General features: G+C 46.6%; 1 protein-coding gene across 1 annotated transcript in view; it reads left to right on the top strand.

The window, feature by feature from the left end:
* Window positions 1-547: 547 nt before the first annotated feature.
* The window catches only part of CCDC187 (coiled-coil domain containing 187), a 31657-nt gene continuing 18659 nt past the window's right edge, over window positions 548-13545 (top strand). Inside the window, exons 1-7 of the mRNA XM_050981140.1 lie at window positions 548-736; window positions 1373-1442; window positions 1853-2460; window positions 4233-4331; window positions 6792-6920; window positions 7266-7930; window positions 8261-8352. Of these exons, the coding sequence (XP_050837097.1) occupies window positions 676-736; window positions 1373-1442; window positions 1853-2460; window positions 4233-4331; window positions 6792-6920; window positions 7266-7930; window positions 8261-8352 (1724 nt within the window). The 5' untranslated portion in view covers window positions 548-675. The remainder of the gene's footprint in view (window positions 737-1372; window positions 1443-1852; window positions 2461-4232; window positions 4332-6791; window positions 6921-7265; window positions 7931-8260; window positions 8353-13545) is intronic.

The following is a 13545-nucleotide window of genomic DNA, read 5'->3' as shown; positions in this document are numbered from 1 at the left end:
AATGAAAACGAAAAGGAAAGTGAATTGTTGCTGTTGTGAGAGTTTTGCTGCTGCTTCCCATTCCAGGCTGTCTTTGTCCAAGGTGGCATCTGCCCCTCCTCTGGTTTGTCCCGGCACAAACTGGGGCCGGGAGGCTCCAAACACCGAGTGCTGCAGCTCCAGTGTGCAGGCTGAGTTTGCCCTCTGCTGTTGGTTTATCAGACTGTGCCCTCCGATAACCCAAAACCTGGAGAACCTGAATGGTTACAGCCCAGATTTCAAATGCTTACACTTAAAAAATTGTGATGTTTAAAATAAGTGATACCCACAAAGAGGGAAAAGCTTCACCTGGGAAGTTGCTCCTGGTTGGGGTCACTTCCAGCTTAAGCAGTTTTTAAAAACATCAGTAAAAATCTGAGGCACACACACATGCAAAGAGTAAATAAAGGAGAGAGGTGATTTCACCTCTTACCTTCCCAGTCAATTGCATTCTTTCCAACTGTAGGAAATAGCACACAGAACATGCTCAGACAAGCCAGTATTTACACAGTAACTAGGAGCTGCAAAACTAATCAGAGAAGCAGCGGATGCCAGCAAAAAGCGTCTCCAGAAAAAACCCCAAACATATGTCTCCCTTCAAAAGAAAAATCTGCTTTTTCACAGCTACAAAGGATTGAAAACAAATTTTGTCATCAAATGTGGAGCTGTGCCAAATCACAGGCAGCCAGAAGAAAGCTTTGGCACGGAAAGAGCTTTGGTGAGTTCTGAGTTACTGGGAAACTGCTGAGATGGGACTGCTTTGGTGCTGGAGGGAAGGGAAGGTGACAGGAGATAGTGAAAAACCCTCTTTATTGAGACAAGTGTGTATTTTCATCAGCTTTCTGTGTGTTCCCAGCAAAAGATCACAATGCACAGGAAGTCACACCTTGCTGGGGAGAACTCAGGCAAAAGCTGCAGCATCAACACCCACCAGCTACAGCACAGAACAGCTCCCTGTGCTTCTCCTCTGAGGGTTCCTTCCCTAGAGATAAACTGATGTAAATGCAACGTTTTGTTTGCTAACTTTGGCAGGAAATACATGATGTGTTTAAAATAGTTTCTAAAAGATGAAGTGGGAGAAGGAAAAAGCAGGAAATTTAACCCAATTCCAGAACATTCTTACAAATTAATGACAAGAACAGACTTCACTTGTTATTTTTGCATCTGTTAAATATTTGTTTCTGAGGTGGTTTATTAGCTGGGAGCAGTTTCAGCTGCCAGCCTTTAATATTTATTTAATATTTATGGGCCAGGTTTTTGGGGGGATAGTCCCCAGTCAAAGTTGCTCTTTGAATTTAATAGTTAAGGAATATTTTTAACATTTTGACATTGACATAGTTTTGATGTGCTGTAGATGGCGAGAGGAACAAAGATGAAACAGCTTTGAGTGAGAAAAAGAGCCATGACATTCTTCCAGCCCAAAGGTAAATAATAACCTGAGTGTACAGCACTTGGGGGGTGATTTAAAATGTGGGATGCAGAACTTCAGAAAAAGTTTAGCACCTTACTGTTTATTATGGAAAAAAAGGATCAAAAGAGTCACCAAACAATTCCTCTCCCTGCTGTGACCAACAAGGCAGTGGAGGAAGGCAGTGTCTGGTATCAGTTCTCTGCCCATGCTCATAATTTCTCATATCAGATCACAATTTGCACTGCACTTCCCTAACATTATCTTCATTTGCCAGACTGCTGGTGGCAGGCAAAGTGCTGATTCTCTGGAGATGCTGAGGTCACACCAGAACATGAACAAACTCAGCAGTCACTCATATCAGTGTATTGACCAATTTAATAATTCCAACCCTACATACTGACCCTTGTTTCTCTTTTTCCAAAGAGAGAGAAGCTCTGCTGTTCTCTCCGCTGCTCACTCACAGACCTGTTTGCCTGGGAGCCCTGCTGTGATCTCTGGTCCATCCAGAATGTCCCCTCTGTCCCCCAGGACAGCCTCAGGACAGTGCAGTCCTGCCAGGAATTGGGCTGTGCATGGAAAAGGCTCAGCTGGGACGTGGGCACCTGCAAAGAGCCTGGACATCCCTAGAAGGGACAATTTCAGGGAGCTGGGAGATTCAAGAGGATTCCCAGCACAGAAGGAGAAATCTCCCTGCTGCCTGCATGGCCCACCTCGCTGCCCTGCAGGGAGCAGCTCCTGCTCCGTCCCATGTGGCAGCAGCACTCCCGTGCCCATGGTTCTCCTGCTTCCCACATCCCACCTGTCAGCAGCCAGCAAGGCCAGAGATCCAAGGCTGGAAGAGCTGTGGGTGAAAGCACCCCAAAATAAGTTAGAGCAACTCAAGAAGAGGATCCAGGAGCAGAAGAGAAAGCAGCAAGCAGCACCCCGGGAAGAGGAGCGCCTGATTTTTGCTAAGGACCCCCTGCCAAAGAGAGCCCTGAAAAGAAAGGTTTGCAGAGTGGCCTCTGCTCCTCCTGCTCCAGCTCACAGAGGTCAGTGGTGGTCTGGAATCTCTAGAGAAAGGCTGGAACTGGGTATTCCCTAGCAGTGCTTTGGCACAGCTGAATAACTTAGCAGAGATTCCACCCCTCCCTGTGGTATCTGGGGGACATCACCCATGTTCTTGTAATAAATCCATTTATTTCTGCAGGTCCAAACCTCCTTGTGCTGTACATCCCACCCTGCTCACTGACTCCACTAGATTTACTCTCCAGCACACACAAATTCATTTCCTCAAAATAGTAAAGAATTTGCTGCAAATCTCCCTTTTCCTCCCACATCCTTCCTTTTGCCACATATAAAATATGGAATAGGAGGCAGTACAGTAGTGAGGAGAGGCACCACAGGTATTTAAATCAGGAGTTGTGTAGTTCAGAGGCATTACAGGGGATTTAGCAGCTCATTCAGTGGAACTAGTGTGGATCTGAAAGCAAATATTATTAGCCCTTCTTATCCTGCTTTGCTGCTAAATTTGGGACTGAAGAACCATCCGTCTCCAGCTGTCACTTCAGTTTAGTGTGGTTCAGGATCTGGGACTGCTGGGAGCGAGGCGTGGGGTCGGGAGTGCCCGGGGCAGCCCCAGCCGGGGGGATTACTGAGGAACACGGCATGGGAGGAGCCGGGCTGAAAGGCTGCACCTAATAAATCTCATTGCTGTAATAGCATTAGTGTCAATTCACTGGGCACTGGCATCTCTGACACACCCTGCCAGCTTCCAGGGGTGCCTCCCTTGGATTTGCTTCCTGCCACATTTTGCAGGGATGCTGTGGTGCTGCCCTCAGGTCTGTGGCAGCCACGTGTCCCTTCCCAGCTGCATCAGGCAGCACTTTCTGTCACCAGTGCCTGCTGTTACCCCTCCTCAAGCCAGAAGCCAGAGCCACAGTCCAGGCTGAGCCTCCTGGGACATTCCCAAGGGAAGGCTTCTTCAGTTTGTTTCTAACCCAGATCATTTTATGTAACTGAGTGAGGGAACTGCCAGACAAACTGTTCCACTTGTGGGACACACACAGACTGAGGCTGGGGATCAACAGCTCCAGACACTCAGTTCAGCTGCATCTTGTTCACTGTGTCCGCCTGTCCCCTGCTACTGACAGGAGTGTGTCACAGCTGCTTTGCCAAGAGTTCCCTCTGCAGACACCTGGGAGCCCAGCGCTGCTCTCCACACATGCAGGAGCTCAGCTATTGAATCCCAGCATCTGCACAGCTCCTTGTAGCCAATGGCTCTCAAACACTTGTTTTTCTGGGTTTTAGTGCTCTGAACCCAGCTCTGTTCCCTTCTTGCCTCATGAAGAGCATAGAATACCAGGCAGAGAAGGATTTACCATCTCTGGACAAGGAAGGGATTATAAAAAAGCCCCAAAGATCCCAGGTTAGCAATGAGATATCATAACTGGGAACTTCCCCAACTATTCAGTGTTTGCTGTGCATGGAAAGGTCGGCCTGGATCTCCAAGGCACCAAGGGGAGGTGTCCCACTGCTCCCACAGGAGTTAGGGCAGGGCTGTTTCTTGTGTTGTATGGATGGACAAAGTCATGGCTAGAGCCTCAGGGATGGATCCAGGCCCCTGCTTCCTTTGCTGGGACATCTATACAACAAAAATTAAATAAAGAAGGAGTCCTGCATGTTTGGTGACCAGTTTCAATTAAAAGACTTCTGTTTTTGCATTCCAAGGGAATGGGGCTGGGATTGAAGTATTGGGTTCAGCAAGTTTGATTTTAGCTACACTAATTCTTTTCTGTGTTTTATTTTCACCTCCTGATTAAAGACCAAAGAGAGAGAAGCTCAGCATGGAGAATTCAAACAGAACACCAGAGGCAGCTTTCATCCAAGTCCTGTGTTCTGGAGAGAGCAGTGGCAGGGAAAGGTAAGGCTGAAAACCATGAGAAATTACAAGGGCTGATGGACAGAACTGCCTGCAGCAGTTGAATTCCACACCTGCCAGGATTAAAATTCATCAGAAATGAAAAATAAGTCATAGATCCTTAGTGGGAAGAGCTGTCTGTCACCTATTCAGTTCTGTTTCCCTAATGAATTAAGGGCGCCACCAAAGGCAGGGATTTCCTGGCCTGCCAAGCAGGGACTGAATGCAGGCAGTGAAAAGTCAGCTGAATTATCCAAGTCTCAATTGCTGCTTCTGTTTTATTTGACAGGTGTTTCTAAGGGCAGGTTGGAATTCCTGGTGTCATTTACCCACTTAATGCTATAGCTTTGCATAAAAATGGTCGCATTCAAATGTTGTGGGGAAGAAGTGGAAATGCTGTGGGTTGTACTTCATACCAGCCAAATTCCCAAGACACTTGTGTGTGAAGCAGAAAAAAAAATCCAAGCTCTCTAATCCAGATAGAATTATCAAGATAGTGTGCTGTAGTCCCTAAGTATGATTTAAAATTCATGAAATATGTAATAATTTCCTTCTCCCTCCTTTTTTTTTTTTTTTTTGTTTTAATGGATTGTTTGAAAAATGGCTTGCTCTTCCTCTGAGAGTGGGTCATAATAAGACCATGCCACGTGAAGCATTCATCATTGTAACTGCCAGTGTCATGGTGTCTTTATTGGCTATTAGTTTCTGTCACTGAAAGAGCCAAGGCAGGGCTACAAAGAGATGAATGAGGGGCAGAGGTCAGAGCCAGAGTACTCAGGAATTTGATGAATTATAAATTTGCTGTAGTTAACAAAAAATTAAGTCACCACAGCTATAAAATATTCATCTGCTCGTAGGTAGGGAAAAAACCCAGGAGAATATTTAAATCAAAAGAGTTTCTTCTATCAACTGTTCTCATCAGGAATGCAGACTGCTCATGAACTTTAGCATCATAGTTGCTGTAGTTAATGAACACAATACAGATAAAAAGAAGATTTAATTGAAATAAACAACATGGTGAGGCAAAGAGTGTTAGATCCACAAAATAATTTGTCTGGTGAGAAGAGATAAGGCAGGGTATAAAATAGATGCATTTTCAGTACTGCTAAAAACAAAGCCAAGTGACACAGCAAGGTGTTTCCTTAAAGACATGGATGGATCCCAGCTCTCCTGAGCCCAGCAAATTCTGGCAATTCCCTCTGTGCTCCTGCTGTGAACACCATGCACAGATCTGGTGATAATTCCTTCCAAAGGAAGTTCGTGGGATTCTAGGAAGTGACTTCAGCCCCACAGGGAGTGCAGCTCTTCCTTGTCTGAAAAGCATCATTCCCCCTGTGACACGATTCACAGGAGCTGCAGAGCATCTCAGAGGCTGCTGCAAATGAAGAATAAAAGCTGCTGGCTGTGACCCCTTCCGTGGCCATGGTACAGAGGAGAAGAGGTTGCCTTCCACTGTTCCCAAAACACAGAGGGGTCTCAGGGCAGTCCCACTGGCCCGTGAGTCTTTGGAAAGTCCTTTATGTCCAGCAGCTCCCCTGACCCTGACGTGCAGCACCATTGACTGAGAACTGAACCACACAAGCTGAGGCTGATTTCAGAGTAAAATCTTTCCTATTACAAACCCCCCTTTTTTAAAGTATTTTAATTGGGGGAGACTTGGTGGGGGGTAGAATTTCCATGCAAAACCCAACTAAGTACCTGTTCAGCCACCTTGTGCTGGAGGAGTATTTGCAATAAATACATAATTGTGGCAGTATTGGCATGCTGTGAATGCAATCTGAAATTATGAAGTAAAACAGTGATAAATGTTGTCTATTATGTGACACCATCTATTAAGCAAGAGTAATTTGTTTGTGTTGCATTCTGCACAGTTTATTTCTGCATTAGACATTGTCCCTCATCCTGTATTCTCCATTGATTCTTCCACACCACATCCTGCTGATTCTCACCGGTTTAAAAATGAATTAGTTTCCTCTGGTGAGTTTGAAGTAATCACTTCAAAGGAAGGAAAATTATAATTTTGTCATGCCCTTCTTTTCAGTTCTCAAATGTGCTGGTGCCCAGGAAGTCCTGACCTTTTCCCAGTGTTCTTTAGGCCTCTGGGAGTCAGTGATTTCTGAGTAAAACTTGTAAGACTGTGTGAACACACTACAAGTGTTCAATGATATTTTTGCTGATGGTAAACCTTAGGAAAGCACTGAACCTTCACATTTTACACTCATGAACTCCTCTGATTCATGGCCCTGGCAGCCTCCAAAGTTTGGGTGCTTTAAAAACTTTTTGTTATCAAAGTAGAACCAGTTTTTTATTTTAAACCTGCTCCGACTGAAACTTTTTAGATCTCCTCACACCTTGAGTGTGATTCCTGGAAATCACCATTAAATAGATTTGAATAAGAGAGTTAAAATAGTCTTTCAAAGACACGTGGGGCTTTAATAATTAAATACAAACTCTCTGTTTCAGGTGTGAATCTACCTGGTGTTTCTGCATGGAGAGAAGGTCAGAAGTTGTCTAGAAGACTGCTGGGTCCACCCCCTCCACTTCCACATTTGAGGAGCAGAACTGGAGAGCAGAGCACAGCAAAGATCTTTGGTAGAGCTGTCCTTCTACAGCACTGCCTGTTTTGGCACCCCCCCCAAAAAAAAAGGCTTTTTAAACCTAATTGAAACAAATTAAACCTAATTTAAACAAAAGCTTTCCAGGCCCTTCTGAGCACCTGAAATATGGCTCCTGAAATAACAATTGGCCACTGCAAACTTCAAATTCCACCTTTACAGGTTTATCCTCTCCCTTGACTATCACAGATTTTACAACAGACAATGCAAATAATCCTCAGAGCTGCATTAGGAAGCAGGCTGGGAAATGCACACTGTAGACACAGGAATTGTTACTCTCTGAAACAATTACATCACTGCTGTTTCCAAATCTTTCCCACAGAACCTTTGGAAGGAGGTCGAGGACTTGGGGCAATGCCAGTGGTGGAAAACAGCTCCAGAGTGAAGGGAAATGAGCCTGTGGGGAGGAGCCCTGGAGCCCAAAGCTCTGTGGTGGCTCCCAGCAAGGCTGGAAGGGGCAGCACTGCACCCACAGAGGGTACAAACCAAGCACTCAGGAACCTTCTCTTGCAAAGGCAGTCCTGTGAGGAAGACAGACATATCAGGCTCCCCAGAGATCCCCCAGTGAAACACCAGGGGATCCATTCTCCTTCCCCTGGAATTTCATCAAGGAAAGATGGAGCCAAGCCCAGCACCTCAGGAAGCTGCAGCAGAGGAAGAAGTGCATCTCCTCAGAGACAGAAAGAATCTGAGAAAGAAAACCTTATGCAACCTTCAAAGAGGAGGGCAAACCTTAAAAAACCTCACCCCTACAGCCCTGAAAGTGTTCAGGAATTTATGTATCGAAAAAAGGCAGAAAGAAAGAGAAAACTCCTCAAAGAGAAGAAGTCTTTGGCACAGGCTGCGGAGATGAAGAAGAGGAGGTTGCAAGAATTGTACAGGAGACAAAAAGAAGCTATTGGGAAGAAATCATGTCCTAATGAGATGTACAAACCTGTTGGGAAAACAGGTTCTGCCAAAGGAAATCCTCAGTGTGAGCTGGAGCAAGTAAGTCCTAAGGAGTGGCAGATTGAAACCCCTCCAATCTCAGTGCAGCATGTGCAGGACATGAAACATGTCATCCAAATGTTCTGAGAGAGAGAAAAATTTTTATCTAGAAAAGCAGAGCAATTAGCTTGCAATTATGGCATAAACTGCTGGGCTCGTTTGTAGGGCTGGAACCTTCAACTTCAGGCCAAAAACCTGGAAATCTCCAGTGCCTGAAAAGAACAGGTTTGCTGTGTTACATGAGCAAACTATTAGGTGGAATAAAAGCCAGACATTACCCTTCTGTTGCCAACTGTTGAGTGCTTACACTGCTGGGCTCTTCTCTTTCAGGAGCAAACCAGTGGGGGAGTATTGGAAAGGAGTTTCATGGCCTGGGTGGATGAAACATCCTCTCCTCTATCACCAGAAGATCACAGAGGCAGGTACTCAGACATAAAAGGCATCCTAGAAAGCCACTTTCTCAGCTCACACTGCAGACATCTCTCTCTTGTTTTTTCTTTTTTAACAGGAATCAACTCCTAGAAACAGCTCAATCACCTGAAAAAGGAGAAGCATCAGGTCTTCCAGCACCACTGGAATCTGAACACTGGTTTCTCAGTCCTCTGAAATGTGAAGACTTGAGGGACTGCTCTCCCCCAGCTCTGCATTCACCTCTGAACTTTTCTGTTCCTCAGAAAGATGCAAAACCTTTCTCCAAGGACTCATCTTTTGGACATTCTCCACAGAGAAGCAAACAGGATCAAGTGAGAGCCATCCACAGTCTGTCCAGGGAACTTGCAGAAAAGATTGACGTGGCGAGGAAGAGGCTGAGTGCAGCCAGCTGGGCTAAAGCCTCTGCTGACAAACAATCAACAGAGACAGCTCTGGACCTGCACAGTGATCCTCCTTCTGCCCCAGAACCTGAGACTTCCAGGGATAGGCAAGAGAGGACAATGACTGCACAAATGCCTCTGGACACCCCAGGTCCTGAAGTGCTTTGTGTGACATCCACCAGGGAATGCCGTGGACTGGGCAGGATTGGCCTGCTGGGCAGCACTGAGGGAGCAGCAGCCCTGGGCACACAGAGGGAAATGCCAACTCCTCTGCCTGGTGGGAATGCTGAGAGGGAAGAATTGCCCTGGATCACTCATAGTGCAGGACAGAGTCACCTCAGCCCTGCAGGAGAGCTGAGCAGCACCTTGCAAGGTAAATCCTTTCCACATGACACAACAGGGATGCTCAGGTGCCACTGCCCAGATTTTTCAAAGCTACAAGCAGGGGTTAAGCTTCATCTCCCCTTGGCTATTTATTGGAAATGTTGTGCCTTGGAAAATCCCTGAGCAGTGGTTCTCCTAGGTTTTACTTTCCTCCCCTCCCCTTGCACCTGTAAAGCTACATCTCATAATTTTATCTGTGGCTTTGCCACCAATTTTGGACATGTCACTTTCTGGTGCCTTTATAAAAGAATTATAAACCTAAGCCCATGTAGTTAAAAACCTGTGGATACAAAGAGCTGTAATGAAATGAAGTGCCCACAGGTAAGTAGGCAGTGAATAGATGCCAAAGCTTGGGCCATTTCATTTCTATGAAGAGCATATTTATTAAATGTCTTCATTTGTCTTTTTAAAAGGTTTCCCAGTGAATAAGGGCTCCAAGGTGGACATAAGTCTGTGGCATGAAAAGCCAATAACCAGCCCAGCCTCTCCAGCTCACACATTCCTCACTAGAAGGTAAAAAGTCTGGATATTTTATTCTCTGCTTAATGTGCCTTGCATGTATCTAAAATAAGGAGCACCAATTCAGCATGGAGCTAGACTCGGGGCAGTGGGTCTCCTAGACTTCCCTTTCCTCTCATTGCTTCTGTGAAATGACATTTCATCATTTTATCTGTGGCTTCACCACTGATTTTGGACACATCACTTCCCCTTCTGCTGCCTAGGTTTTCCCAGAAGTAAGACAGGAAAAATAAACCCGACCCCATGTAGTTGTAAATCTGGGGAAAACAAAGCTGGATGTATTATCCTTTACTGAATGTGCCACACAGACTTAAAATAAATAGCAGGAATGTGGATTCCCGGGAGCGGTGGATCCCTTGGAGTGGTTGGTGGATCCCGGGTTCGGTGGGTTCCTCAGGAGGGGTGGATCCCGTAGAGCAGTGCGTCCCCCTGGAGCGGTGGATTCTCGGGAGGGGTTGGTGGATCCCCTGGTGCGCTCCTGGAAGCGGTGGATCCCTGGGCTTGCTGGATCTCCCGGGGGCGGTGGATGCCCAGGTCCAGTCCATGAATCCCAGGTGACTCCGGTCGGTCGATCCCAGCTCCGGCCGGTGGATCCCGGGTGGTCCCGGCCGGTGGATCCCGGGTGGTCCCGTCCGGTGGATCCCGGTCCTTTCGGTGGATCCCGGGCCCGGTGGGTTCCCGGCCGCGCTGCCATGACGCTCTCTCGCCACCGGAGGGCGCCGCAGCCGCGGGCGCGGAGCGGGACGCAGCGAGCCCCGGGGTAAAGCCGCGGCCCCCTTCGGGCGGGGATTAATTAAAAAAATTAATTTCTAGTGATTGTTTTCACTCACTTTGCTACAAAAGCAGGTGAAAGAGTCCCAGCAGCTCTGTAGATTGTGTGCTGCACAGCAACACCTGCTCACACACAGCACCTTTCCTTGGGCAGCACATGTGTGATTATTGTGGAAAATTGGTTTGGTAGCAAGAAGTGTAGAAAAAATTATTACATCAATGTAGGTTGTTGTTAGCCTACGTTAATTAAATATTTAGAGAGAAACCCCTTTGAATTTGGCCCATCTTAGAGAGCAAACTGCCCCATTGAGTCCTCTCCGGTGACAGGGGAGACAGTGAAGGGACAATCATTAACTGCAGGTCAGAGCGTGTCCCTACCAGCCACAGAGAAGGACAAAGCCAGAGTTCCCACAGAGGCCACACGACTCTGCAGAGAAGAGAATAAATCCCCTGAGCCCTGGAAGATTAAATATGACCTGGACATGCTTTACCAAAGAAAGGACATGTGTGCAGCAAATTGGCCACCACGTCCCCAGTGTCCTGTTCAGAGACAAGGACAAGGAGCTGGTGCTGTGGGATCCAGAGTGCCCATGGAGCAGATCCAGGCAGGAATGGCCTGGATCTGCTCCATGGGCACTCTGATGGTGCCTGGGAATGAGCTGGCTGGGCCAAACTACCTGCAGCTAAATTTCTCCAGTGGGAAAAACAGTGTTTTTTCTCTTTTTAATTGAAGGTGGGATATTAGGCCCAGCATTCTTTTCAAGAAGATTGTTTACAGCTTTACAGTGTGAAGTAACCAGGAGGAAAATGAAAATTGGAGGGATAAGCCAGACAGATGAGCTTACCAAAGTTATGAGGAGTAATTACTGGAATTTCCTGGAGTTAAACCCCTGTTCTTTGTGCACAACCACCACACTCACAAAGGCTGGGCTGATCTCTGCTCCAAGAGATCAGTTGCAAGGATTATGGAGCTGCTCTGTCACAGAAGACAGCAAATGTATAAAACATGAGCAGCAGGCACTCCGAGTGTGCAGTGGAGACAGTCAGAGCTGTGTCTGCACTGCACCTTGGGGAGCACAGCCCCGCAACCATGGGCTCCATCACTCTTGTCCTGACACCACCCAAACTTACAGGAATGATGGTAGGTGCAGGATCCCCATGGCCCACTGGGAACAGCCCCCAGCTGTAAGGGACAAGCATCAAACCAAGGAGAAATAAGACAGATTGCACTGATCTGCTGAACAGTGCAATTACTGAGAAAGCAAAGCAGCCAGAGTCAAAAAGTCCTCAGAGCATCACCGAAAAAAACACCAATAAAACCTCTGAGACAATAAATCACAACCCTCTTGCAAGTGCTGCTTCAAAAGATGAGGAGAGCTACTTGCAGATAAAATATCGCTGTATTTAGAGATTAGAAGTGGAAAGTGTGGCTGTATTATGAAGGACTCCAGACTCATCTCCTGGTGGGCTGAGGGCTCCCTGTGATGCAAAGGCAGTGACAGCTGGGGGACAATATACAGGAAAGGGCACACCATGCCTAGCCCTTCCTTAGCTGCTGGTAAAGCACATAATTAATACAAAGGCTCAGAGTAGAAGCCTGTCTTTTGCCCTCAGATTTTATTTGTATATAATCTAGAGTCTGATTTTGCACCTCTCCTGAAGTCTGCACACTCATTGGAAGCAAAAGTGGATGAGTCCTTTGGCACACAGAGTGAGGCTCCCATGATCAAGTTATTCCTGAAGTTGGTCTGGTATCAACTGATTCACTACAGATCAAATCAGACCGAAAGTCACCAGATAAAGGAGCACCAGTGTGCTCTAAGGAGGTGACTGAGGAACTTTGAAGGGCTGTAATTTCTCCTTCTCCAGGAACATTTGCACTTTGAGTGCATGAACTCTCTGTGGGGAGTGTCAGCAGGCAGTGAAGGGAGCCTGCCTCTTAAGTTGCACACAAACTTCACAGGCTGTGCTAACAGGAGGGGTCCATGCTGTGTTCTTGGCCTTGTAAACCTGTTTCTATAGAGCTCTCACTGATGTAGCTAGAGTTGGGTTAGAAAATGTGATGGTAAAAGCAGCTGAGTTGGGTCTGTGCTCTGACTTCCACTGCTAAGGAGTTAGGAGTCCACATTTGGCTACAACAGCCCCAGTTCTGCCTCTCCAATAGCTCATCTGAACAAAGCCACCTGTTAAAACTGACTGTGTGCTGGCCTCATTCACAAACACAAAACATGCAGCGCTCCAAACCCAGCGCTCTTGAGCACGACCTTCTCCACAGCCAGTTTCAACAGCACATTTTGCTGTTTACATGTTTAATTATAGCTCTGAAAACAGCAGCTCATGTTCATGCAGGAAATCCTGCAGGTGCCTGTTTCCATAAGCAATGTTCCTATTTCATGCCTGGCTGCTCCCCTGTCTGCAGGGGCGGCTGGCAGAGGTTTGTTGCTGATGCAAATGACTCACTGATGGGAATTCTCCAAACTGCCAGAAAATGTGTGGGCAATTCCATCCTATTTTGTTTCTTTTGCCTCTATAAGTGGCTACACTCTCAAGAGTCAAAAAAAAATTATCCAGTTTTTGCTGTAAGTTCAGATTTGAAAGTGCTCTGGGTGGCTTCAGGGACTGGGATGGAGGGTGCTGGCTGGAGAGTCACCTGTTGGATCACAGCTCTGCCTCCTCCTGTGGACTCAGCAGTACTTTCTCTTCAGTGCAAACCCAAAGAGCCTCATCTGGGAGTTGTGGTGGTTTATGCAGAGCTGGCTGTGTCAGGCATTGCTAGCCCCTCCTGTGGAAACCCAGTGTTTTCTGTAGAATCTGCACTGATTTCCACTGATGTCCTTCCCAGGACACAAACCTCAGCATCAGTCTCCCCAAACAGAGGAGGCATTTCCCAAGAGCCAAAGAAAACAGTGCCTAAAAAACCATCACAAGACAATTGCAGAGACAAAACTCAGCACATTTAATCAATGAATATTAGAACTGCTTTGTAAGAAATCCCTGTTTCCTCTGTTCTTTCTCTCTCATGCACCTTTGCTCCTACTTTCTGAAGACTACATCCAAGACGCTTTAGTGGAAGCTGTACTAATCGTTTTAGCAGTTTCTGGGTCATGAAAAACAAAGAAAAGCTTATTA

This window comes from Serinus canaria, chromosome 17, assembly GCF_022539315.1.
Source record: "Serinus canaria isolate serCan28SL12 chromosome 17, serCan2020, whole genome shotgun sequence".
NCBI lineage: Eukaryota > Metazoa > Chordata > Aves > Passeriformes > Fringillidae > Serinus > Serinus canaria.
Note: the sequence above shows the minus strand (reverse complement) of the source record. Positions and strands in the feature narration are given on the sequence as shown.